Source organism: Pan paniscus, chromosome 3 (genome assembly GCF_029289425.2).
Source record: "Pan paniscus chromosome 3, NHGRI_mPanPan1-v2.0_pri, whole genome shotgun sequence".
Lineage (NCBI taxonomy): Eukaryota > Metazoa > Chordata > Mammalia > Primates > Hominidae > Pan > Pan paniscus.
In genome coordinates this window covers 118,577,659-118,605,610 of record NC_073252.2, presented here as the reverse complement: position 1 = coordinate 118,605,610, position 27,952 = coordinate 118,577,659, and the positions used below count along the sequence as shown (strand labels likewise).

At 36.9% G+C, this 27,952-nt stretch overlaps 1 protein-coding gene and 1 pseudogene across 6 annotated transcripts in view; one reads left to right on the top strand and one right to left on the bottom strand.

Moving 5' to 3' along the window:
* PRDM5 (PR/SET domain 5) overlaps window positions 1–27,952 on the top strand; it is a 230,660-nt gene that overhangs the window by 101,745 nt on the left and 100,963 nt on the right. For 4 of the 6 annotated variants that reach the window (XR_010112017.1, XM_034959083.3, XM_063603885.1 and 1 more), the window contains exons 5-10: window positions 2,380–2,554; window positions 3,982–4,074; window positions 4,332–4,453; window positions 9,451–9,530; window positions 21,167–21,251; window positions 22,489–22,646. Coding sequence is in view for 5 of the 6 variants with exons in the window: in XM_034959083.3 (XP_034814974.1) it covers window positions 2,380–2,554; window positions 3,982–4,074; window positions 4,332–4,453; window positions 9,451–9,530; window positions 21,167–21,251; window positions 22,489–22,646 (713 nt within the window). In the remaining variant the exon portion in view is untranslated. The remainder of the gene's footprint in view (window positions 1–2,379; window positions 2,555–3,981; window positions 4,075–4,331; window positions 4,454–9,450; window positions 9,531–21,166; window positions 21,252–22,488; window positions 22,647–27,952) is intronic. The other 2 variants (XM_034959084.3, XM_063603887.1) reach the window with 1 other exon arrangement.
* Window positions 10,333–10,433, bottom strand: LOC112439674 (U6 spliceosomal RNA; annotated as a pseudogene).

Below are 27,952 nucleotides of genomic sequence, written 5' to 3'. Positions count from 1 at the left end.
GGCAGCTCCCGGCTCTCACTGCTCTCACTGGCGCATTGGGGTAATGAGTAGTGAGGATTTTTATAGTCTTGCCATAGCTCTGCCACTAATCAGTCTTGTAACGTTGGGCAAGTTGCTGACTTTCTGAGACTTTACTTTCTCATCTGCATATAGGAAAAGGTGAGAGTGGAGGTGAGGTACACAAGAGAGCCTGCTGGATCCAAAGGGGATTGATTCCTCTTGTTTGGGATCTTTTGGGAACCTGCAGCTTCTTGGCATCTCTTTCTGTTCTGATCACAGAAGCCTGGAGGATTGCTAGGTTGCCCTAGTGTGGTTACCAAAAACTTTCAGTGACCGTAGGTCAGACCTTCCTCAGTCAATACTGCAGCCACTTGCTTGTTAACTGCCAGGGAATAATCAATTATTATTGGCCTTGTTTCTATTATGTTGTGTTTTACTCCTAAGGGAAATTTAAGGGATATATGAATGATGCTATAGGTATTCACATTTTGTAATAGGCCTCGTCTTTATCCTTTCAGGCTGTTATAACAAAATACTTTAGACTAGATACTTGGTAAGCAGCAGAAATTTATTGCTTACGTTTCTGGAGCCTAGGAAGTCTATCAAGGTGCCAGCAGATTTGGTGTCTGGTGAGGGCCCGTTTCTAATTAGATAGCACCTTCTAGCTGTGTCCTCATGTGACAGAAGGGACAAGCAAGCTCTCTTGGGCTTCTTTTACAAGGGCATTAAGCCCATACATGAGGACACAGTGCTCATAACCTAATCATCTCCTAAAGGGCCCACCTCTTAATACAATTCCATTGCGGTTTCAGTTTCAACATATGAATTTTGGGGATTCACAAACATTCAGACCATAGCAGGCTGATACTTACTATACAGTACTTTTCCATTTTGTGTAGCAAAGCCACTTCAGAAGTGATACTGGTTTCATTAGTCAAAGTGGTAGTATGCTTTTCCTGTACTTTTTCTGTTCTAACTGCATGTTATTGGCTGAGAAAGTGTGAACATTCTGTCACCATTGCCAGCTTATGCTTCTGTTTCTTTATTTTAGTTGAATTATTTAAGGGGAAGATAAGGACAGGCTTATATGCATTATGCTATTTGGAATATCATATTTTGGGTGATGGGAATTATTTCTGTTATTCTGTGTTTTCTTTGTTTTCGTATTTTATTTTTTCCCTGTTGTCCCCAGGGCAAGTTATTTTATCCATTATTTTAATTTAAAAATAAGTAATCTACTTACCTATTACTGCCCTGATTTCTGCTTTAGTTATTAAAATACCAGTTTTCATTATCTTTGTAAAAAGAATCAACAGAAACTTAAACAGAATTTTTTAAACGCATGAACCAAGCACTTGCATTGTGGCTATTTTGGTTTTTTTTAAATTTTATTTTATTATTATTATACTTTAAGTTTTAGGGTACATGTGCACAATGTGCAGGTTTGTTACATATGTATACATGTGCCATGGCTATTTTTATTTTAGAATTCTTAGTTTTATTTAGAAAAGCAAAGAAACAAAATAAAAACAAACAGCAAAAGAAACAAGCCACCCAAATGTCTAACAATGAAGAGTTTGGTTAAATAAATTGTGGTACTTTAAGTTTAAAAATATGCCAACATTTGACTTGAGAAGATGTTAAATGGGAAAACATATAAAATTGTATATAAAGTATGATCCCAAATTTACCTCTTCTTAGACTGCGCATAAAATATGTATGCACTAAAGGCAAGTCAGGCTTGCCAGTAATATTATGACAGTTGTCTCTTCCTGATGGGATTATTGGTGTTTTTTATTTTCTGCATTTTCTAAGTCTAATTTTATTTTATAATCAGAAACAAATGTGTAATTTAAATAGCACGCTGAGAAATTTGGTCAGACCTGCACCAGTCTATATGGGACCGTGTAGCATAATTCACTCTACTAGCTTAATCAGCACTGTTTTTATGACCTTGGTCTTTTTTCACATGTATGTGAGATTCTCCTTGGTAACTCAATATAGTTTGCATCAGTTGGATTTTTCTCCTTGTGAAGGTAAAAATGAGCTAAAAATGACCAATTTCAGGAATAGCTTTTGTTTTCTAATTTAACATTTTGATCTGAAAAGTTAACATTATAGGATGAATTAAATAAGGAATTTGACTTTGTATTAATTTGGTGAAATACAAGTGATTTTGAAAATAATGTATTTCTCTCTAGTAACACTTGCTATTATTTTTTGTGGCCAAATACTATTAATATTTATAGTGATAATAAGAATTTATTCATATGGTATCATTAAGCACAATTAATTAATTAATTTAAAATGAGAGCAAAACTGAGCATTTCTTGGCTCTGAATTTTTGTCTCATGAATATGTTTCCTTGTGAATGTGCAGATCGCCTTGGCTGTAAAGAGGACTATGCTTGTCCTCAATGTGAATCGAGTTTTACCAGTGAGGATATTCTTGCTGAGCATCTCCAGACATTGCACCAGAAACCCACAGAGGAGAAAGAATTTAAGTGCAAAAACTGTGGGAAGAAATTCCCAGTTAAGCAGGCTTTGCAAAGACAGTGCGTATATTAAAGAAATATCTTTAAAATTATAAGCTAACACAGTTTATTCCATTCAGCTTAACTCATAGTTTTTAACCTGTGTGTGTGTGTGTGCACACGCGCACGCGCATGTTTGTGTGTGAATGAGAGATTAAGCATTTTACATTGGTATTGTCATTAACTCTTCTTAGTATAGTATGTTGATTATTAAAATATTCAAATTATGGATTTTAACACATAAACACTGTTTATGGTAATTAGTTTTTGTCCATTTATTAATTTGCCATTATTTATCAAGCTTACTGGTTTAATCTGAAATTCAGATATGCCTAATTTAGTTACTCCTTTGAGGTAACAGACTTTTAGTTGTCTACGTTTTATATTCCTTCTGGAATCTGTTAAAAAAAACGTTTAAGAAATGGGGAGTTCAAAGTATAAAGAATTCCTGGACATTTTGGGAAGCACTGTTTATTTGAGAGCAACTTTGGAGGAATAATTTAAAGATGCATAGGTCCCAGATATAACAATATGATTAATTAGATGATCCCACACATAGCTCTGTACCCTTTTTTATTTTAACAATTTATATTAACAACGTAAAATTATCTTTATTTAAATATTTTACAGGATCAGAAATTGTTAAAAGTGAGAAAGTAGGTATATGCATTTGTAAAGTTTTATTTTTTTACTCATTAAAGTTTGTAATTTTAATCAGATAATTGAATTTAAGTAATTTAAAAGCATATTTACATATTGGATGCAACTGTAGACTCTCATTGTGTTGAAGCCAATGACTTCCAATATGAAAGTAATGTAAATTGTCCCATCTCATCAACATATGTCTTTCTCTCTTCTCTTATGTGCTCCCATCCTGCCATTTACTTTCTTTCTCCAACCTTAGCTTCTCATTTTAACAGAATGTTACCTTACTTATGAGCAAGAAATCTTTAACATAGGTTTTAATGTTACATTTTTACATTTTTGTGTTTCATTGAACTAAAATTCTGAAATATGCTACATTTCATACTAAGACTGTATGAATATTATATGCATCAACTTTTGCTTATAAAAATTGAGATGAAAATTGTGCTTAAAACTTAATAAATGTTCAGAATATCAAAACTTTTAAAATAGCAGGATACTACATATTTAGAAATTCTATTGTACGTTCTTAAAAAACAAGCAAGGACTATATGCTTTTAAATAAATAGATGTTAAGTTGCATTCTGGTTAGCTTTTATTGCATTTAGTATTATATATTTATACAAAAGACACTGCTGAGCAAGAGCTTATAGTTAAGGTACTGCTAAAAATTTAAAAAGGCAAAAGACAATGAAAAAAGGGATCACGAACATGACTTTGTTCAGAGTTAGTGTAGTTTCATTTTTGTCTTAGAGTTCCAGTTTTTGTTTTCTTTTCTTTCTCTTTTTCCTATTTCCCTTTAGTGTTCTTCAGTGCACAGCGAAAAGCAGTCTGAAGGAGTCTTCGCGAAGTTTTCAGTGCTCTGTTTGCAATTCTTCCTTCAGTTCAGCATCGAGGTTTTGTGTCTGAGTTATGAAATGGCTGTTATATAATTGTGGGTCATTTTTTGCATGCATACTTTCATGCTTCTTAGTAATTCAGTTTCACGTACCTACAGAATTTAAATGCTTTTCTTCTTACCTGCATAGGTAATGCATGGAATGACCCCGAAACTCTACTAGGGAGCATGTATTACAAAATCTTGCTGATGTTTGAGTTTTATAGGTATGTCTTCACCATTTCTTCCTGTTCCGCTTTGCTGGTTGTCTTGTAGTTTTGAGCAGCACCAGGAGACTTGCCGGGGGGATGCCAGGTTTGTGTGCAAGGCTGACAGCTGTGGAAAGAGGCTGAAGAGCAAGGATGCCCTGAAAAGACACCAGGAAAATGTCCACACTGGTGAGGAGTCGTTGGAGGGTCGTTTCCGAAGGGGCTTCCTTTCCCCAGGCTGCAGCGATCTGTTTTTAATTCTCACTCTTGAGGAGAGAGCTGGCTTTTCCATTGTGTTTCACACAGATGTGGAGCGCTGGCAGTGGATTTTTTTCTTTCACTGAACACTTTCTTTCTCAGGTTGAATTTAGCAGCATTTGTTCTTTTTCCCATTTCTGAATTAATTATAACTGTAAGCCTTAGTTAAAGTCTAGTTATGTTTGGGTGGTCAGATGCATTAAGAATTAATATTTTTAAGTAACAATTTTAAATGTTTTGGCATGTGACATTTCTTTTATAAATTGTTAAAATTTATCATTATTAAGTGATGTCCTTCTGCCTTATTATTTTTACAGTAAAAATCCAACTTGTGAAAATACTTACAGTTCTCCTAAGTTAGAGAAAATTGCTAACACATTTTGACATTGGAATTGAATATGTATGGATTAACAAAACAAATATTATTTGAATTCCATCTAATAGCTAGCTAAACAATAAAACAAATATAAAATTTGACTGTCTTTTAGATTTATCTGCTTAGCACATGGTATACTGTCAGTAAATATATTTTGGCTTAGGGATTAAATCTATTGCAGTGAGTTGAACAGATGGCTGTATTGTCTCAGTTAACTTTTTACTTCTTGTCTTTTCACCTCCATAGACTTCCTCCTTAAAGGAGGTTGAGATGTATGAAACCCTGTGTGTTCTTCTCTTCATATTCTTTGTTCATGTGTTTATTTTTGCCCTTGACTTCTGGGAAATGGGTGGCTATGTGTCTCTGGATGTGGGGGAAAGTGGATTTCTTTTCTCCCTTCAGTTGTTTATTCTTATATTCAGGAGAAGATGATAATCTGCACCCAGCATCTGTATCCTGTATTTGTTCATTATCCAAAAAGTATTCACTTTAATAATAATACAGTTATAGAGGCTAGCGTGAACAACTGCTAGCTGCGACTTTGCATCATTGGTTTGGGCTGCATATTAAGTGCAACCTATGGTGAAAGCTCTGTGTGGTGGAAGTAGGGCCTTGTGAAATGCACCTCCAGCTTGGTGCCCTTTACTAGGCTTTTACAGTGTTCTGGTTTCTTTCTTTCCTTTTGAAGAATACACAGCTGACTTAGGGAAGATGGATTTTTTTCTGAATTCAGTTTACTGGGATCTTCCCTATGATTGCAAAAGGCAAGCATAACTTTTTGATAGACTTGCCTTCGTAGTTTTTTGATTTTCAATGCTGTTCTAGTTAAAATGCTATTCTTAATTTTCTTCATCTATGTCTGCAATATATTGTAATAGAACTTTCATGTCAGTTTTAAAGTTTAAGTTTGCTGAACTAAGTAAAAAACCAGATGCATACGAAACTCTGGAAACTTGCATTCTTATTACTGGGCATGTGGTCTTCAGGCTGTGCTATAAGCACAATGTCTTTGAGGCTTCTTGTAGTTGGCCTTGCATATTGTAATATTATTAATTCTGGAAATTTATGGTGATTTTGTAGGAAATAATTCATAAAAGGAAATCTTGTTTTATATATATATTTTAATTTGTGGACCATATAAAGTGTAAAATCTTGCTGTATTTTAGCTAACGGTTACTATGCCATATGTTTTGCTGGGGTTGGTACATGATGTCATTCTCTCATTCACAGTATGTCTCTTGCTTCTCCCCTTTCCTCCATGGACTGCACAGGCATTGGAGGAAAGAATATTCCCTATTGGAGATAGCAAGCAAAGCAGCTCTCATATACATGGTTGTAGAATCCTTTATTATAGAAAGGCAAAGGCACTCAAAGAGATCTTTGATGGCAAATTTTTTTTGTTAAGGTGATATGAATTGAGGATGATGATTAGAGAGAAGCTGAATTTTTCAATATGGATCACATTTTTCCATAGCAACCATAACATGGGTAGGTAGGTTCTCAGACCAGCTCCTAGAAGCATACTTAGCTCACAGCGTGTTGAAGGTTGAGTACTTAAGTGATTGTGTATTCAGTACAGTTGTATTAATTTCCTCACATGGCCTACTGGTATAAGTAATGTGTTCCTAAATGTTTTTGAAAGTTTAAATCTGAAAGTCAAATATCAGATTTACCTAAATAGGAAAGTTAAGACAGTATAACATCTAGTTATGACTTTGCAGGTGCTGTTATCCATGAGCCTAGGGGAGCTGGTAGAGTGGTGAGGCTCCTCACAGTTACTTAAGAGGGAACAGAGTGAAGGGGCTAAGCTCCTCCATCACTTCCCATCTTTCCCTTTTGCTTAGATTCCATGGTTGCTGACAAAGAGACTTTGCATTAATGGGAGATAACATTTATCTACATTCTCAGATGAATAGTCATACATTTTTCCTGTGTGTCTTCTCAGAGGAGCTAGGATTCTTCTAGGGTGAAAAAGAGGAGAAGCCATGAAAAGGAGAGAGAAGACTGAAGATTGGGGATGAGGGTTTGATGTATACCCTTTGATACCTGCAGGCAGAGTTGTGGCAGGAGTGCAGGGGTAAAGTGAGAGTGGTGGGTGGAGAAATCTGTTTCTTTCTCTCCTCTCTCCTCCTCAGACCCATCCAGTGGGAAGGAGTAGGGCCTAGTATCAAGGAGTAGTTGCTATGAGGGCTAGGACAGGGCAATAAAGGATTATTGGTGGAAGTATTCCAACTAGTAGGACCTGGAAAAGTGGGAATATTCTTTCTGAATGGTGCCTCAGGTATGATATGTTTAGGAAATTGATGACCAAATATATGCTATCAGATATTCATTTTGCCTGGGAGAATTTTCTCCTTTAGTAGCCATGTTACTTTTCAATCACTGAGAAGCATTTTCTTGGCTATCATATTTAGCCTGCTAAAAACAGTGCATTAAATGGAATAGGCATCTTGAATAATAAGACAAAAATTCATATTTGCCATTTGAAAGTATATTTCTTTCATAAATGCAGTCCTATAATAAAATGAAATCATTTTGTAATATTGATTTTACTTGTTTTAGATTTGCTTCAAAATATAGAGAAGTGGGGGAGTGGATGGGATTGAGGTTGAGGCAGGAATGGTCATGGTGAGTCATTCTTGGGGCCAGGTGATGGATAGATGGTGATTCATTATACTATATGCTTACTTTTTGTATATTTGAAATAAACCAATTAAAAGTTGAAAACATATTTTATGGTTATTCATTGTGGTGCATTTGATATTATTATATCACATTTAATAATGTTTGATTGCCTCTTCACTTCTATAACAACTGTGAAATTTGAAATATGAAATGAGCTACTGTAAACATAATCACTACATAAGAAGACAGAATCTGGCTTTGAGTAATAGTATGAATTGCCAATATATTGTTTTATTGTACTTTATTTCTTAACATTAACTTGATAAGCATATACTTAAAGATTTTATAAAACTCTAGTGCTGGAAAGAATAATCTATAAATTCTATCTTAAAAAACTCAGCTGATTAAATAAAATATTCTGTTGAAATGTAAAAGAATTAACACAATCACTTTATGAATTAATAAATTTAGTTTTTTCTTTTACAAACACATTTGGTTAACTTTAATTTTGCTTTGAATTCCTTGTGGATATATCACTTTCTCTTTTAATACTATACAGTATTAGTACATGGAAAAGTGAAAGGCCTGTTTTATATATGTAGAAAGGTGGTATATGAAGCTGTGAAGATGTCTCAAATTTAAAAAGAAAGCATTTACACAGAATGGGAGAAAATATTTGCAAACTACCCATGTGACAAGTGATTAATAACCAGAATATATAAAGTGCTCAAACAACTCAATAGGAAAAAAATCAAATAATCTAATGAAAACATGAAGAAAATATCTGAATAGACATTTTTCAAAAGAAGACAAATGGCCAACAGGTATATGAAAAAATGTTCAGCAAAATTAATCATCAGAAAAAAATGCAAATCAAAACTACAGTGAGATATCATCTCACCCTAGTTAAAATGGCTTCTATCCAAAAGACAGGCAATAATGAATGCTGGAGAGGATGTGGAGAAAGGGGAATGCTTGTATACTGTTGGTGGGAATGCAAATTAGTACAGCCTCTTTGGGTAATGGTATGGTGGTTACTCAAAAGACTGAAGATAGAGCTAGCAATTCCACTGGTAGATATATACCCCAGTGAAAGGAAATCAGTATATTGAAGAGATATCTGCACTCCCATGTTTATTGCAGCACTATTCACAATAGCCAATATTTGGAATCAACCTAAGTGTCCATCAATGAGGGAATGGGTAAAGGTAATTTTCTTAAGTGAAGTAAGCCAGGCACAGATGCACAAATTTCACATGTGCTCACTTATATATGGAAGCTAAAATTAAAACTATTAAACTCATGAAGATAGAGAATAGAATGATGGTTACCAGAGGCTGGGAAGGGTAGCGGGGAGGGGGTAAATAAAATGGGATAGTTAATAGGTGTAAAAATATAGTTATAATGAATACGATCTATTATTTGATAGCACAACAGGGTGACTATAGTCAACATAACTTATTGTATATTTAAAAATAAAAGAATAGAATTGGAATGTTTCTAACACAAATGATAGATGCTTGAGGTGATAGGTACCCCAATTACCCTGATGTGATTATTACACATTGCATGCCTATATTGAAACATCACATGTACCCGAAAAATACATACACCTATTATGTACCCATAATAATAAAAATTATGAAAAGGTATATAAGCTTCTGCATTCTCTTGGGAGCTTGGGTCTTTATTCTGAAGGCTCCCCTATATACATGTTAATTAATTTGTATGTCTTTTCTCTAATTAAAAATAATTAAAAAGATTTAAGATATAACTTACTCTTTAAGTTTAATGAATATATCTACAACACTGAATTGTTTAGAATTCTAAATTATGAAGATGAACTTACATATCACTTCGAAACATTATTTGTTTTTCCTCTTAATAGTCTCATTTAAATCATCATGGTATTTTATTTCTATTTTAGGAGATCCTAAGAAAAAGCTTATATGTTCAGTGTGCAATAAAAAGTGTTCTTCAGCATCAAGCCTACAGGAACATAGAAAGGTCAGTAAGATAAAAATTCATCACAGTTTAATATCTATCTTTAATAATTTTAATATGTTTTATAGTAAGTATAAAAGTTACCAAGTTATTTTGATGTGAAAAGATAATCTGAAAACTCAATGGCAATTATTAACTCTAACAACATTAGCAACTATTTAATATAATTTGTAATAAAACAGAATTAAATGGAGTTTTAATTTTTGCTCTTGTTATGACAAGGTCCAATATATTCATACTATATTTTATTATTATAACAAAGATGTAAATGATCATTCTTAATTTCACATATTGTTTCTTTTAGCATAGCTACGAGCATGAGATATTTTCTTTACAAAAGAGAAGGAGATGGTATTCGTGAAAATAAAATTTTACTTTTGTTATGGTTTGTAAAATGAATTTTTATTTCTGTTTATATATAGATGTATTACAAAGTAATTTGACAGGACTTAAAATTTATATGATTTTTAATCCAGTAGCTCCAACCATGTGCTGTGGGTTTAACTTATAACATGTGAGGCAGCTAAATTATTGTGTTGATATGTCTGAGGTTATATCTTGTATGTTTAGTGATTTTGATCCTTAAGGAGAAATAATAGGACAAGCACCAGACCAGGAATCAGGGTAGTGGGTTTCTTTTTCTATCACTAACCTTCCATGTAACATTAGGCCTTTCTTCTCCCATTTATAAAATGGGGCACTGAATTGATCAGTATTCTCTTGTGTGTTTGTTCTCTATGTACCATGAAACTACTTTTTTTTTTTTGGTTTTCAGTTTTCAAGTGGCAGTCTTATTAGATTGTTTAGAGATATGGAATGCTTTATGAATTTGTGTGTCCTCCTTGTGCAGAGGCCATGCTAATCTGCTTTGTTACATTCTAATTTCGGTGCTGCTAAAATGAGCACTGAGATTACTTTTAAAAGAAAAATTTGTGCAGAATGCCAATCCAGAGGACCCTTTTATAGGTCTTTTTTCCTCCTTCCCCCTCATCCTTATGGCTTCTGAAGCAGAACCCTTATGGCTGAAGCAGTTCATCTTCTGCAGAGACAAAACAATTAAGTCTACTGGAATAGATCTCTTCTAAGCATCCTCTTTTATAATTCTATGATTTATTTTTCTCACCCATTTAAATCTTAGAGGTTGAAATTTAAGCTATTTTACCAAATAGAGCAATGGTTCCCAACCTTCTTGGTACTAGGGACCGTTTTCCTGGAAGACAAGTTTTCCAAGGACCAGGGGGTGGGGGAGGAGGTTTTAGGATGATTCAAGCACATTACATTTATTGTGTACTTTATTTCTATTATTATTACATTAAAATGTATAATGAAATAATTATAAAACTCACCATAATATAGAATCAGTGAGAGCCCTGAGCCTGTTCTCTTGTAGCTAGACAGTCCCATCTGGGGGTGATGGGAGACAGTGACAGATCATCAGGCATCAGACACTCCTATGTGATGGTAATGGAATACAGAAACTATAACTCATGCCTCCTGAGTGGTCTTTGCAGAATGTTAATAAGTTGCTAGCTCAATGCAGCCCTTCCTCCATTTCAGTCATAGTCCTTCACTATTCAGCCTTTCTGAATCCATAGTCAACTTTTATTGACTCCAATTGGAACTTTTCTTATAGTTGAGAATGTCTAATGTCTAATAGAGTTAGGTTGCAGTATTTCACCTTGCCAGTAGATGATGCTATATGACAATGCCAAATTATACTATAGTCTAGTATCTTAAATTACTATTTATTATCTCCTATAATGATAAGGTATATTATGATTCTTCTTGAAAATAATTTGGGAGTTCAAATTTTAAAATATTACCCTCCAAATTAATTTGGTACACTGTAAATTTTATAAAATCTCATAAAAATATACTTTATTTAGCATTTGGCATAATTAAATAGTATTACTTGTCATTTTCACTTTAAATATGATCTTTTTATTAAGCATTTTTTTGTTTTTTTTAAAAGTATTTTTTTATTATACTTTAAGTTCTAGGGAACATGTGCACAACGTGCAGGTTTGTTACATAGGTATACATGGGCCATGTTGTTGTGCTGCACCCATTGACTTGTCATTTACATTAGGTATATCTCCTAATGCTATCCCTCCCCCCTCCCCTCACCCCACGACAGGCCCTGGTGTGTGATGTTCCCCACCCTGTGTCCAAGTGTTCTCATTTTTCAATTCCCACCTATGAGTGAGAACATGCAGTGTTTGGTTTTTTGTCCTTGCGATAATGAGAGGTGACAGTGTGCTGGCAGCCCTCGCAGCCTTCACTCGATCTTGGTGCCTCCTCGGCCCTTGGCGCCCACTCTGGCCATGCTTGAGGAGCCTTTCAGCCCACTGCTGCACTGTGGGAGCCCCCTTCTGGGCTGGACAAGGCCGGAGCCGGCTCCCTCAGCTTGCTGGGAGGTGTGGAGGGAGAGGGCCAGGCGGGAACCGGGGCTGCCTGCGGCGCTTGCGGGCCAGCGTGAGTTCCAGGTGGGCGTGGGCTAGGTGGGCCCCTCACTTGAAGTGGCCGGCCAGCCCGCAAACCCTGGGCAGTGAGGGACTTAGCACCTGGGCCAGCAGCTGCTGTGCTCAATTTCTCGCAGGGCCTTAGCTACCTCCCCGTAGGGGAGGGCACAGGACCTGCAGCCCACTGTGCCTGAGCCTCCCCACTGCCGTGGGCTCCTGCGCAGCCCGAGCCTCTCAGGAGGAGTGCCTCCCCCTGCTCCATGGTGCCTGGTCCCATCGACCACCCAAGGGCTGAGGAGTGTGGGCACACAGCGCGGGACTGGCAGGCAGCTCCACCTGTGGCCCCAGTGTGGGATCCACTGGGTGAAGCCAGCTGGGCTCCTGAGTCTGGTGGGGACTTGGAGAACCTTTATGTCTAGCTAAGGGATTGTAAATACACCAATCGGTACTCTGTATCTAGCTCAAGGTTTATAAACACACCAATCAGCACCTTGTGTCTAGCTCAGGGTTTGTGAATGCACCAATCAACACTCTGTATCTAGCTAATGGGGACGTGGAGAACTTTTGTGTCCACACTCCGTATCTAGCTAATCTAGTGGGGAGGTGGAGAACTGTTGTCTCTAGCTCAGGGATTGTGAATGCACCAATCAGCACCCTGTCAAAACGGACCAATCAGCTCTCTGTAAAATGGACCAATCAGCAGGATGTGGGTAGGGCCAGATAAGAGAATAAAAGCAGGCTGCTCTAGCCAGCAGTGGCAACCCGCTCAGGTCCCCTTCCACACTGTGGAAGCTTTGTTCTTTTGCTCTTTGCAATAAGTCTTGCTGCTGCTCACTCTTTGGGTCCACACTGCCTTTATGAGCTGTAACACTCACTGCAAAGGTCTGCAGCTTCTCTCCTGAGGCCAGTGAGACCGTGAACCCACCGGGAGGAGCAAACAACTCCAGATGTGCCGCCTTTAAGAACTGTAACACTCACCGCGAAGGTCTGCAGCTTCACTCCTGAAGCCAGCGAGACCATGAACCCACCAGAAGGAAGAAACTCCAAACACATCTGAACCTCAGAAGGAACAAACTCCGGACACACCGCCTTTAAGAACTGTAACACTCACCGCGAAAGTCTGCAGCTTCACTCCTGAAGCCAGCGAGACCATGAACCCACCAGAAGGAAGAAACTCCAAACACATCCGAACCTCAGAAGGAACAAACTCCGGACACACCGCCTTTAAGAACTGTAACACTCACTGTGAGGGTCTGCGGCTTCATTCTTGAAGTCAGTGAGACCAAGAACCCACCAATTCCGGACACATAGTTTGCTGACAGTGATGGTTTCCAGCTTCATCCATGTCCCTACAAAGGACATGAACTCATCCTTTTTTATGGGCTGTGTAGTATTCCATGGTGTATATGTGCCACATTTTCTTAATCCAGTCTGTCATTGATGGACATTTGGGTTGGTTCCATGTCTTTGCTATTGTGAATAGTGTTGCAATAAACATACGTGTGCATGTGTCTTTATAGCAGCATGATTTATATTCCTTTGGGTATAACCCAGTAATGGTATATACCCATATATGGCTGGGTCAAATGGTATTTCTAGTTCTAGCTCCCGGAGGAATCACCACACTGTCTTCTACAATGGTTGAACTAGTTTACAGTCCCACCAACAATGTGAAAGTCTTCCTATTTCTCCACATCCTCTCCAGCACCTATTGTTCCCTGACTTTTTAGTGATTGCTATTCTAACTGGTGTGAGATGGTATCTCATTGTGGTTGTGATTTGCATTTCTCTGATGGCCAGTGATGATGAGCATTTTTTCATGTGTCTGTTGGCTACATAAATCTCTTCTTTTGAGAAGTGTCTGTTATATCCTTCGCCCACTTTTTGATGGGGTTGTTTGTTTTTTTTCTTGTAAGTTTGTTTGAATTCTTTGTAGATTCTGGATATTAGCTCTTTGTCAGATGAGTAGATTGCAAAAATTTTCTCCCATTCTGTAGGTTGCCTGTTCGCTCTGATGGTAGTTTCTTTTGCTGTGCAGAAGCTCTTTAGTTTAATTAGATCCCATTTGTCAATTTTGGCTTTTGTTGCCATTGCTTTTGGTGTTTTAGAGATGAAGTCCTTGCCCATGCCTATGTCCTGAATGGTATTGTCTAGGTTTTCTTCTAGGGTTTTTATGGTTTTAGGTCTAACATTTAAGTCTTTAATCCATCTTGAATTAATTTTTGTATAGGGTGTAAGGAAGGGATCCAGTTTCAGCTTTCTACCTATGGCTAGCCAGTTTTCCCAGCACCATTTATTAAATAGGGAATCCTTTCCCCATTTCTTGTCTTTGTCAGGTTTGTCAAAAATCAGATGGTTGTAGATGTGTGGTATTATTTCTGAGGCCTCTGTTCTGTTCCATTGGTCTATAGATCTGTTTCTGTACCAGTACCATGCTGTTTTGGTTACTGTAGCCTTGTAATATAGTTTGAAGTCAGGTAGGGTGATGCCTCCAGCTTTGTTCTTTTTGCTTAGCATTGTCTTGGCAATGTGGGCTCTTTTTTAGTTCCATATGAACTTTAAAGTAGTTTTTTCCAATTCTATGAAGAAAGTCATTAGTAGCTTGATAGGGATGGCATTGAATCTAGAAATTACCTTGGGCAGTATGGCCATTTTCACAATATTGATTCTTCCTATCCGTGAGCATGGAACGTTCTTCCATTTGTTTGTGTCCTCTTTTATTTCACTGAGCAGTGGTTTGTGCTTCTCCTTGAAGAGGTCCTTCACATCCCTTGTAAGTTGGATTCCTAGGTATTTTATTCTCTTTGAAGCAATTGTGAATGGGAGTTCACTCATGATTTGGCTCTCTGTTTGTCTGTTATTGGTGTATAAGAATGCTTGTGATTTTTGCACATTGATTTTGTATCCTGAGACTGCTGAAGTTGCTTATTAGCTTAAGGAGATTTTGGACTGAGACGATGGGGTTTTCTAGATATACAGTCATGTCATCTGCAAACGGACAATTTGACTTCCTCTTTTCCTAATTGAATACCCTTTATTTTTTTCTCCTGCCTAATTGCCCTGGCCAGAATTTCCAACACTACGTTGAATAGGAGTGGTGAGAGATGGCATCCCTGTCTTATGCCAATTTACAAAGGGAATGCTTCCAGTTTTTGCCCATTCAGTATGATATTGGCTGTGTGTTTATCATAAGTAGCTCTTATTATTTTGAGATATGTCCCATCAGTACCTAATTTATTGAGAGTTTTTAGCATGAAGGGCTATTGAATTTTGTCAAAGGCCTTTTCTGCATCTATTGAGATAATCATGCGGTTTTTGTCTTTGATTCTGTTTATATACTGGATTACATTTTTTGATTTGTGTATGTTGAACCAGACTTGCATCCCAGGAATGAAGCCCGCTTGATCATGGTGGATAAGCTTTTTGATGTGCTGCTGGATTTGATTTGCCAGTATTTTATCGAGGATTTTTGCATCGATGTTCTTCAGGGATATTGGTCCAAAATTCTCTTTTTTTATTCTGTCTCTGCCAGGCTTTCGTATCAGGATGATGCTGGCCTCACAAAATGAGTTAGGGAGGATTCCCTCTTTTTCTATTGATTGGAATAGTTTCAGAAGGAATGGTACCAGCTCCTCCTTGTACCTCTGGTAGAATTGGGCTGTGAATCCGTCTGGTCCTGGACTTTTTTTGGTTGGTAGGCTATTAATTATTGCCTCAATTTCAGAGCCTGTTATTGGTCTATTCAGAGATTCACCTTTTTCCTGCTTTAGTCTTGGGAGGGTGTATGTGTCGAGGAATTTATCCATTTCTTCTGGATTTTCTAGTTTATTTGCGTAGAGGCGTTGATAGTATTCTCTGATGGTAGTTTGTGTTTCTGTGGGATTGGTGGTGATATCCCCTTTATCATTTTTTATTGCATCTATTTGATTCTTCTCTCTTTTTTTCTTTATTAGTCTTGCTAGCGGTCTATCAATTTTGTTGATCTTCTCAAAACACCAGCTCCTGGATTCATTGATTTTTTGAAGGTTTTTTTGTGTCTCTGTTTCCTCCAGTTCTGCTCTGGTCTTAGTTATTTCTTGCCTTCTGCTAGCTTTTGAATGTGTTTGCTCTTGCTTCTCTAGTTCTTTTAATTGTGAAGTTAGGGTGTCAATTTTAGATCTTTCCTGCTTTCTCTTGTGGGCATTTAATGCTATAAATGTCCCTCTACACACTGCTTTAAATGTGTCCCAGAGATTCTGGTATGTTGTGTCTTTGTTCTCATTGGTTTCAAAGAACATCTTTATTTCTGCCTTCATTTTGTTATGTATCCAGTAATCATTCAGGAGTAGGTTGTTCAGTTTCCATGTAGTTGAGCGGTTTTGAGTGAGTTTCTTAATGCTGAGTTCTAGTTTGATTGCACTGTGATCTGATAGATAGTTTGTTATAATTTCTGTTCTTTTACGTTTGCTGAGGAGTGCTTTACTTCCAACTATGTGGTCAGTTTTGGAATAAGTGCAATGTGGTGCTGAGAAGAATGTATGTTCTGTTGATTTGGGGTGGAGAGTTCTGTAGATGTCTATTAGGTCCGCTTGGTGCAGAGCTGAGTTCAATTCCTGGATATCCTTTTTAACTTTCTGTCTCATTGATCTGTCTAATGTTGTCAGTTGGGTGTTAAAGTCTCCAATTATTATTGTGTGGGTGTCTAAATCTCTTTGTAGGTCTCTAAGAACTTGCTTTATGAAACTGGGTGCTCCTGTATTGGGTGCATATGTATTTCGGATAGTTAGCTCTTCTTGTTGAATTGATCCCTTTATCGTTATGTAATGACTTTCTTTTTCTCTTTTGGTCTTTGTTGGTTTAAAGTCTGTTTTATCAGAGACTAGGATTGCAACCCTGCCTTTTTGTTTTCCATTTGCTTGGTAGATCTTCCTCCATCCCTTTATTTTGAGCCTATTTGTGACTCTGCACGTGAGATGGGTCTCCTGAATACTGCACACTGATGGGTGTTGACTCTTTATCCAATTTGCCAGTCTGTGTCTTTTAATTGGAGCATTTAGCCCATTTACATTTAAGGTTAATATTGTTATGTGTGAATTTGATCCTATCATTATGATGTTAGCTTGCTATTTTGCTCGTTAGTTGATGCAGTTTCTTCCTAGCATCGATGGTCTTTACAATTTGGCATGTTTTTGCAGTGGCTGGTACTGGTTATTCCTTTCCATGTTCAGTGCTTCCTTCAGGAGCTCTTGTAGGGCAGGCCTGGTGGTGACAAAATCTCAGCATTTTCTTGTCTGTGAAGGATTTTATTTCTCCTTCACTTATGAAGCTTAGTTTGGCTGGATATGAAATTCTGGGTTGAAAATTCTTTTCTTTAAAATGTTGGATATTGGCCCTCACTCTCTTCTGGCTTGTGGAGTTTCTGCCAAGAGATCCACTGTTAGTCTGTTGGGCTTTCCTTTCTGGGTAACCCGACCTTTCTCTCTGGCTGCCCTTAACATTTTTTCCTTCATTTCAACTTTGGTGAATCTTACGATTATATGTCTTGGAGTTGCTCTTCTCGAGGAGTATCTTTGTGGTGTGTCTGTATTTCCTGAATTTGAATGTTGGCCTGCCTTGCTAGGTTGGGTAAGTTCTCCTGGATAATATCCTGCAGAGTGTTTTCCATCTTGGTCCCATTCTCCCTGTCACTTTCAGGTACAACAATCAGATGTAGATTTTGTCTTTTCATGTAGTCCCATATTTCTTGGAGGCTTCGTTCGTTTCTTTTTATTCTTTTTTCTCTAAACTTTCCTTCTTGCTTCATTTCATCCATTTGATCTTCAATCACTGATATCCTTTCTTCCAGCTGATCGAATCAGCTACCGAAGCTTGTGCATTTGTCATGTAGTTCTTGTGCCATGGTTTTCTGCTCCATCAGGTCATTTAAGGACTTCTCTACACTGCTTATTCTAGTTAGCCATTCGTCTAATCTTTTTTCAAGGTTTTTAGCTTCTCTGCGATGGCTTTGAACTTCTTCCTTTAGCTCGGAGAAGTTTGATCGTCTGAAGCCTTCTTCTCTCAACTCGTCAAAGTCATTCTCCATCCAGCTTTGTTCTGTTGCTGGCAAGGAGCTGCGTTCCTTTGGAGGGGGAGAGGCGCTCTGATTTTTAGAATTTTCAGCTTTTCTGCTCTGCTTTTTTCCCCATCTTTGTAGTTTTATCTACCTTTGGTCTTTGATGATGGTGACGTACAGATGGGGTTTTGGTGTGGATGTCCTTTCTGTCTGTTAGTTTTCCTTCTAACAGTCAGGACCCTCAACTGCAGGTCTGTTGGAGTTTGCTGGAGGTCCACTCCAGACCCTCTTTGCCTGGGTATCAGCAGCAGAGGCTGCAGAACAGCGAATATTGCTGAACAGCAAATGTTGCTGCCTGATCGTTCCTCTGGAAGTTTCGTCTCAGAGGGGTACCTGGCCATGTGGGGTGTCAGTCTGCCCCTATTGGCGGATGCCTCCCAGTTAGGCTACTTGGGAGTCAGGCACCCACTGTCCTGCACCCACTGTACGACAAGCCTCAGTGAGATGAACCCGGTACCTCAGTTGGAAATGCAGAAATCACCCATCTTCTGCGTCGCTCACACTGGGAGCTGTGGACTGGAGCTGTTCCTATTCAGCGATCTTGGAACTGCCCTCTTTATTAAGCATTTTAAGGAATTTTGAACATGGCTTTAGCTTGAATTTTTCACTATAAATGAGATAGTCAATGCACAAATGCTTAAATATATAGTCGATGTTCCCTTTATAGTTTTGGGAATATCAGTTCAATTCAACCTTGAAAAATGTTTCATGTTGAAGCCATGAGAATTAAGAAGTGAACAATATTTCACTTAAAAATGAAACAAATGAACAATGTTTCATTTAACGATTTCCATTTTATATGTGGATGAATAATTTTTATAATTTTATATATCAATAGAAATTAAACATTAAAAATGATAACAAAAGTTTTCATTTATGTATAACTCAGAAGGTATGACATCTCTTTAGAGTATCTTGTTTGTCATTATAAAATTATATATTATATATTACAGAAACATAGAGTTTAAGAATATAAATCTGCTCTTACTATCTTTATATAAACATTACAAATCATATCATTGGTCCTCAAACATAGGTGTTTAACTGAAGCCGCTGTGGAAGTCTTTGATGATTGAAGAGGCTGCCTTTAACATGCCTCAGGCTGGAAGTTTTTCTTGTCTGCTCTGGAGCACTAGCATTCCAAACACTTGTGCAGGCAGTCATACAGATCCCACATGCTTTCTAAAGGAACTCTTTGGATTCTAGATATCCCCTCATAGATGCCATTGCATCTAAGCAGGGGAGATAAGTCAGACTCTTGTGGAATGACATATTTTGGCTTCTGCCTTGTTTCTCTACTTTTTCCCTGCTTTACATAACTGAATTTAATGACTCACCAAGAGTCAGACCTGACAGAAGCAGAGGCTGGTTGGCAGCCTTCAAACTGCCACGTGCTTGGGCATTGAATTAAGCCGTGGGCTGCAGGCCTGGGATCTGTCAGCCTTGCCCCTGCATCTGTTTCCCTGCCTTGAAGCCTTCTATGGCCATTTAGATCAAGAGAACCATTTATCAGGGGCCAGCCGAGTCCTCCACTCATTACTCATGTGCTGTACCAGTTCAGGGACTTTTGCCTAGACCTTTCACTCTGCACTGTTATTCCTAGTTATTCTGCAGGGACACTGTCTTGGCTTCTTGCACAAGGGCGTTTACTTCTCTGGGGTTTAGTATTGTGAGCTGGACCTTTAATGAGGTTGAAACAAAAACATGACTTCACCACAACCATTTTTGAATATTCAACAACATTGTGTGATGCTGTTGTTCATTCGGATGATCAACATTTCTAATATAATATGATATGTAATACATTTATTTTAGAATTGAATACATTGTTTCTGAAAACCTAGACTTTTACTTTTCATACCACCTATCCAGTTTCTCTGTGTTAGTGTCTGGGAGGGAAATAACTAATTTAATATTCAGTTTTAATATTTATATTAGCCAATTGTTTACTGAAGTTATATCCCCCCTTATTGTATTTTTTAAATACATTTTATTCTGTATATTTAAGTTATACAACATAATGTGATGAGATACACATATAGTTAAAATTATTATTTTAGTGAAATAAATTAATGCATCCATTATCTCACATAGTTACCCATTTTTCCTCCTGTGGCAAGAGCAACTATAATCTACTCACTTAGCAAAAATCCAGAATATAATACGCTATTATCAATTGTAATCTTCGTGTTATACATTAGATCTTTAGAGTTATTCATCTTGCATACCTGCTACTTTGGATCCTTTGACTAGATTTCCTCATTTTAAAAGTTGTGATCCTCCTGTCATGTGAGACTTTTTTTTTTTTTTTTTTTGAGACCGAGTCTCACTCTGTCACCCGTGCTGAAATGCAATAGTATGAACACAGCTCACTGAAGCCTCGACTTCCCAGGTTCAAACAATCATCCTGCTTCAGCCTCCTGTGTAGCTGGGACCACAGACGTATGTCATCACACCTGGCTAATTTTTTAAATTTTTTGTAGGGACGAGGTCTCACTTTGTTGTCCAGGCTGATCTCGAACTCCTGGGCTCAAGCAATCCTCTTGCCTTGGCCTCCCAAAGTGCTGGGATTACAAATGTGAGCCACTGCATCTGGCTCATGTGAAACTTCTATTGTGAACTAAATGCTTTTCAGAATCCTGTAACTTCTGATCTTTTACTGTAATTAATGTTTCACTCTCTACTATGTACATTTAAGTTTAAAATATTGTTGGCTACTGTAAAGGGAATATTATTAACTGCATGCTACATATTTCCAAGTCTAAATTTGTGCATAACAGAAGAGTTACTATATATTAGGTGTAATTTTTTACAGAGTATAAATTTAATATGTACTAAATAGGACAGCTGTATTACATTTTTAAGGACTGTGAGTATTATGTCTCAAAAGATATTTTTTACTACATAACTTATGTCCACTGCATTTTCAGTGTATATAGGTTAGTGTGAACAAATTAGGGCTGAATTGTAATATATAGTTTGGGTATTGCAGTGGCAGCTGTTCACATGTTTACACTTTTGCTTGAGAGCTGTGTAATTTACTAGGCTTTGACAGTTGGTTTAACTGTCTATTTAACCTTTTGCAGATTCATGAGATATTTGATTGTCAAGAATGTATGAAGAAATTTATTTCAGCTAATCAGCTAAAACGTCATATGATCACCCACTCAGGTAAACTATATACTTTTTTTGTTTATAGTGATATCATTACAAAAGAATTACATTGTCACTTTTTATAAACTCTAAGAGTGGTAATCAGGGGCCTTAGCTATGAATTCTGCTTTGGACCTTTAGTAGTCATGTGATTCTGAACAAGTTATTTAATTCTTTAGTCCTCAGTTTATTTACAGAGCAAAGGTGCTTAGAGTAAATGATATTGAAGATCTTCAGAATCACCATGTAATTTGTCACTTACTCCTCCTTCAGCCTCAGTTTCTTTATTCTTCATTTGTGAAATGGGATACTGGTGCCTACCTTTCAAATTAGCTGCAAAGATTAAATGAGATCATTTAGGTACTGTGCTAGCATAGTGTCTGACATTTAGTAGATATTCAAAAATTATAATTCTTGCATTTTTAGATACTTTTATATTCTAGCTAAGTTACTAGTAAATGTTAGTAAGAAATCTATAAATACATTTTGAGTATGTAAGTTTTTAAAGCGGTAGTTTCATTTAAGCAAGTCTTATGAATAGCTCTGTTTTACTAATGCAGATTAAAAAAATAAGCTCTGAAAATAATTTTTACTTTATGGAGTCTCTAGAGTTTAAGATATCTGTAATTTGAGGCGATTGAAGTCAGAATGTTTTTGAATATGCAAGTTGTTGATACATATGAATATTTTAGTAAATTAAAATCAGATCAAAACCTGTTATCTTTTAGGTATGCTTTATTTGATACATATTATATATTTTTTATTTAGGTGTCAATGTTATATGGATATTGCATAAATACGAATTTTACATACCAATGTAAATATCTGGTTCCTGCCGAGCATTGGAAGCTCTGCCTCCATGAGGCCTTTGTGGCCCTGGGGGAAGGCAGCTCTGTTCTTTATCTCCATCTCTGTCAGGTCACTTTCTGTATTTGGGGCCCTGACCCTGATTTAAACTGTCACATATCAGCATGGTTTTCATCTGGAAATAGGAGTCCTTCCTTGAATGTAAACCTTTTCTTTATATCTAAGCTACTTTAAAAATTCAAAATACGTCTGTAAGAGAACAAGCTCATATTTCATTTAGGAGTAGACACATTTATGTGTCTATTATGTGGATGGTAGTTGTTTTTTAGTTGTTTGACCATCCTTTAGTTTTCTTACCTTAAGAAGTAATATAAGGTAAGGGTGTTTTCTCTTTTATCCTTTACCTTTATATAGATATGAGATTGTCTCCACTCATTTTTTTTAATAGAAAAACGACCCTATAATTGCGAGATTTGTAATAAGTCTTTCAAGAGGCTTGATCAAGTGGGTGCTCACAAAGTAATACACAGCGAAGACAAACCTTACAAATGCAAACTTTGTGGAAAGGGATTTGCCCACAGAAATGTTTACAAGAATCATAAGAAGGTAAAAGCTTATTAATATTATTATTATTTTTTTATGAATTTGCTGCTGTGATTTTCAGTTTTTATTTTTGATAAAGCTTTTGTACATCTGGGGCCTACTGTATATAATGCAACAACTAGAGAAGATCACTCACCTGGGCCATAACCCCTCACAGCCTCCTTCCTGTCTTCCATTCTCTTTTGAAACTGTCCTTATAAGCAGAGTGCCTACTTTTTCTTAACACCGCTATTAGATTAATTTTATGGGGTTTACTAATTGTGGAGTCTTTATTCTCTTCCTTCTTTCCATAAACTTTGATGTTTTTATTTACATTAGCTTTTTGAAATTCTCTTCATCCTTGGGATCCTTGTAGTATGCTCTGCTAGGTCTTCTGCCAATTTCTCTGAACATTTTTGACTTCCTTTCCCCTCAGGAGGTTATTCTGGATCCTTTGCCTGTGAACCTCTTCTGTGTTCTCTCTCCTTAAGAAATGTCAACTACATCCATGACTTCTGCTATCAACACCATACTGATGAATTCCAAATGATTTATTTTCTTTAATCCCAAGTTTCAGACTCACATTTATAACTGGGCATCTTTTCGACATAATGAATTCAGCATGCCCCGGAATGGTTTTTTCATTCTCTTTGCCCAAGATAGCTTCTCTTTTGGAGTTTCCTCTTTCTCTTAATGACAAAAGCATGTAATTATCCTAGTCTCTTTATTCAGTATTGGTCCCTTTATAAAATTAGAAGCCAAATATAAAGACTCTACCCTTTACATTATCTCATCACTTTCACAGTCATCCCTTCCTTTACCATTCCAACATCCTGATTATTTCTCCCCTGGATTCCTTTAATACTCATCTAATTAGGCTTATCACTTCCTGCTGCAATCCATCCTACAAGGCAAATCATCCCAAAGCATCACTCTGGTATATCCCTCTCATACTCTAATATTAAAAGTAGATTGCCAGTGTCTACATATGTAATAGTATGTACACCTTCACCTGTCATTCACGGTTCTCTACATCATGACCTCAGCATACTTCTCCAGCTTTTTATCCTTTTATCTGCATTAACCATACCTAAAACAACTAAATATTTGCCTGCCTTCTGTGTGACCTCTCTACCTTCTTCTTTCTCTTCAAGTTATTAATATAGTGTCCTAGTTTCTTCTGTTGATTTTGGTTTGCATTTCTTATACTTTACCTTTGCTCAAGTTCTTGTTTCAGAATGTATCGTGTAGATAATACATCATGCTTGAATTGAATTCAGGAAATTGGTCCAAAGATATTCAACATCTTAGAAATGCATGTAAAAACATTTTCATGAGATACAAAATACTTGCTTATTGATTTTAGTTGATATATTATAGCATGCTGTTAAATAACATGTATATGATCTTTTAAAAATAATTTTTCAGTTATTATACTCCATGGGAATTATAATTATTATAATATTTATGGGATACTTCCAAAGACTGCATTTTATCTCTTTTGAAATCATTTAAAAATTATGATACCAATTTCAACTTCAGTCCAAAAAGAGAAAGAAAAAGGCAGATTTACCAAAGAATAAACAGTGTTGATTATAGTGTCTTAAATCGTCTCTGCCTAATTTCTTCCTTACCATCTTTATGTTTACCTCAAGCATTGTACATTCGGGGCAGGACTGCGTTCATTACTGCTGCTTTGGAATTACATGACTGTAAAAAATTATCTGGCTAGTTCCTGTTTAGTCTCTGGAACCCTCTTATTCCTTTCTTTGATGAAACTGGTCTATCCGCATTTATGAGTTTTTCACAGTTTGGCTCATGTTATATGCCATATGGGAATTTGGCACAGGATCTTTGCACCATCTCTCATACTTTAAGCCATAAATCATATAAAAGTAATAATGATGTCTTGGGAAGCATAGAAACAATGATGCTTGCAATTTCCAAACTGGAAAGCAACATTCAATCCTTCTGCACTAGACAAATGTATTTCTTACTGTGTTATGATCCTAGCATATATTTGGCATTGTTACATGAAAATACCTGAAATATTCTCCAAGAATCATGTAAAAACAGAAGATCAACCTTTTCTTCCATCACAATCATTAATGGCTAGTTGAGAAACATAGAAGTAAGGATATGCCACAGAAATCAGAAAAAAACGTTAAGAGTCAGTGTGATCTTTATCTTTTAGTATGCTCAAGGGTTATTACTTTTAATTAATTATTCTTTTGTTTTTTGAGAATATAATATATACATTTTTATTATACTTATTTGAGTTATTTTGGGTTGGTTCTTAACATTTAGACTTGCTTGAAAAATAGAATATTATTTTTCATTGTGATTATGATAGCATATACAGAAATTATTTTTATTTTTTGAAATAGAGTCTCACTCTGTCACTCAGGCTGGAGTGCAGTGGCGCAATCTTGGCTCACTGTAATCTCTGCCTCCCAGGTTCAAGTGATTCTTGTGTCTCAGCCTTCCAAGTAGCTGGGACTACAGGCATGTGCCACCATGCCTGGCTAATTTTTGTATTTTTAATAGAGACAGGGTTTCACCCTATTGGCCAGGCTGGTCTAGAACTCCTGACCTCAAGCAATCTGCCTGCCTCGGCCTCCCAAAGTGCTGGGATTACAGGTGAGAGACACGGTGCCTGGCCAGCATATAGAGAAATTTTAAAGGGGTGTTTTTTTTTTTGAAAATTTAGTTACTCATTTATTTCATCATCTTGCCAGTTATATGGGTTCAATAGGTTACTTTTTCTTCTTCATTTTTTCTGACAATCATTTGATCTGAATTACAGTTGTATTTTAGGATCTAGCTAAAAAATCTCATTTATCTCAATTCAAATATACTTTGATTCTTTAAATCACAATTGAACCAGTGTTTCAGAGCCAGAGGAGACAGAAACCGTTCAATTACTCTTCACCCTCCATTGTGTTCCCTGTCATATATAATGCAAAGCAAAATTTGGGTAAGTTGTACAGCGCTTCCCTCCTCCTGCTGTAGGATACATGTTTAGATGTACTGAACCATCTTGGATCCTAGAGCTGGCACCACTTACTTGCTGATGGAAGTGAGTATGGAGGGGTTTTGCCCTCATGAATTTACAAACAAGCTCCTAGGGGACAGGTGTGTGCCTATTCAAAAAAAGAATCTTTTTTCCTGACCCTTTACTTAGCCTTCCAGGGATGAAACTTTAGAGGCTTATGAGGAAATCTAGTCACAACTTCTCCTGGAATAATTCCATTGGGCCTTAATGTCTCATCAAGTCTTTTTCAAATTCTGGGCCATGACTGCTGTGTAGGTCTTGAAATCAATTTACTGAGTGATGACTGGCCATTAAAAAATAGAATAGAAGGCTGGGTGTGGTGGCTCATGCCTGTAATCCCAGCACTTTGGGAGGACGAGGTGGGTGGATCCGCTGAGGTCCGGAGTTCAAGACCAGCCTGGCCAACATGGCAAAATGCCATCTCTACTAAAAATACAAAAAAATTAGCCGGGTGTTGTGGCACACGCCTGTAGTCCCAGCTACTCAGGAGGCTGAGGCAGGAGAATCACTTGAACCCGGGAGGTGGAGGTTGCAGTGAGCCAAGATTGTGCTACTGCACTCCAGCCTGAGCGACAGAGCGAAACTCCGTCTTAAAAAAAAAAAGTAGAATAGAAAATATAGAGTAAAGGGTCATTCAATAAGATAATACATGTGTTTGTGTGTATTTGTGTGTGTGTGTGTGTGTGTGTGTGTGTGTGTGTTAGATTTTGGAGTCAGAATTATTTATTTGGTCATAGCCAAACAATTTAAAAGGCAATACAGTTCACTCTTTGCCTGGTATAAATTTTATTAGACCTTAAAGACAGTAACAAGTTTCTAAAAATATCATGGATTAGAATCTAAAACCAAAACATATGGTGTAAGTTTAACATAGTAAAAAAAAAAGTTCTTGAAAATTTCCTGGAAAGATGTCATCTTGGAGACTGAGTGATGTTCACTCAACAGTTAGAGCACAGCCACTCTTTCCTTTAGCTTTTGCATCAGATTACTCTTCAGTGATGCTGCAGGAGAGGTAGTACCCATTCATTTAAGGTGTTGCTATATTGTACAAAATCACCTATCTTTGTATGCTAGAAGCACATTCACAATGAGCTGCGCACATTATGAGGGACATGCAGGATTTGAATCTGACAGAAGGAACCACAGATACAGGTCATTATCTAAATACTTAGCTAATGGCAAATTGCTTGCCTTATTTTAATTGTTCTTTCTCTTAAGTGGATGATGAGATAGCAATGTACAATTTCAAACAATATTTTTTACTTATTTTTTTATTTATTGAAGCATAATGACAAGTGAAATTTGTGTATGTTTATGGTGTACAATGTAATGTTTATATGTATACACACACACACACATTGTGAAATGATTACCACCTAATTAATGTATTCATTACTCACACGTTATCTTTTTTGTAGTGAAAATATCCAAAATCTACTCTGTTAATTTTAAGTGTTCTCACTACACAAAAAGGATAAGCATGTGAAATAATGGATATGTTAATTAGCTTGATTTAGCCATTTCACTAAACACCATGTCATACACCATATAGATACAATTTTTATTTGTTAATTAAAATAATTAAATACAATGAAGAAGATCTACTTTCTTAGCAATCTTCAAGTACCCAATACATTATTACTAAATGTAGCCACAAGGCTATACTACAGTGGTCCCCAGCTTTCTTGATGCCAGGGACCAGTTTCATGGAAGACAGTTTCTCCATGGACCAGTGTTGGGCAGGGGATGGTTTTGGGATGATTCAAGTGCATCATATTTATTATGCACTTTATTTCTATTAGTATTACATTGTAAAATATAATGAAATAATTATACAACTCACCATAATGTAGAATCAGTGGGAGCCCTCAGCTTGTTTTCCTACAACTAGATGGTCCCATCTAGGGGTGATGAGAGACAGTAACAGATCATCAGGCATTAGATTCTCATAAGGAGCATGCAACCTAGATCCCTTGTGTGTGCAGTTCACAATAGGATTCGCCCTCCTGTGAGAATCTAATGCTGCCACTGATCTCACAGGAGGTGGGGCTCAGGCGGTAATGTGAGTGATGGGGAGTGGCTGTAAATACAGATGAAGCTTCACTCACTTGCCCGCCACTCACCTCCTGCTGTGTGGCCTGGTTTCTAACAGGCTACGGGCTGATATTGTGGGGTTGGATAATCCTGCTGTAGCAGGGTTGGGGACCCCCTGCTGTAGTATACATCTCTAGAACTTACTTATCCTGTGTAACTGAAACTTTGTATCCCTTGACCA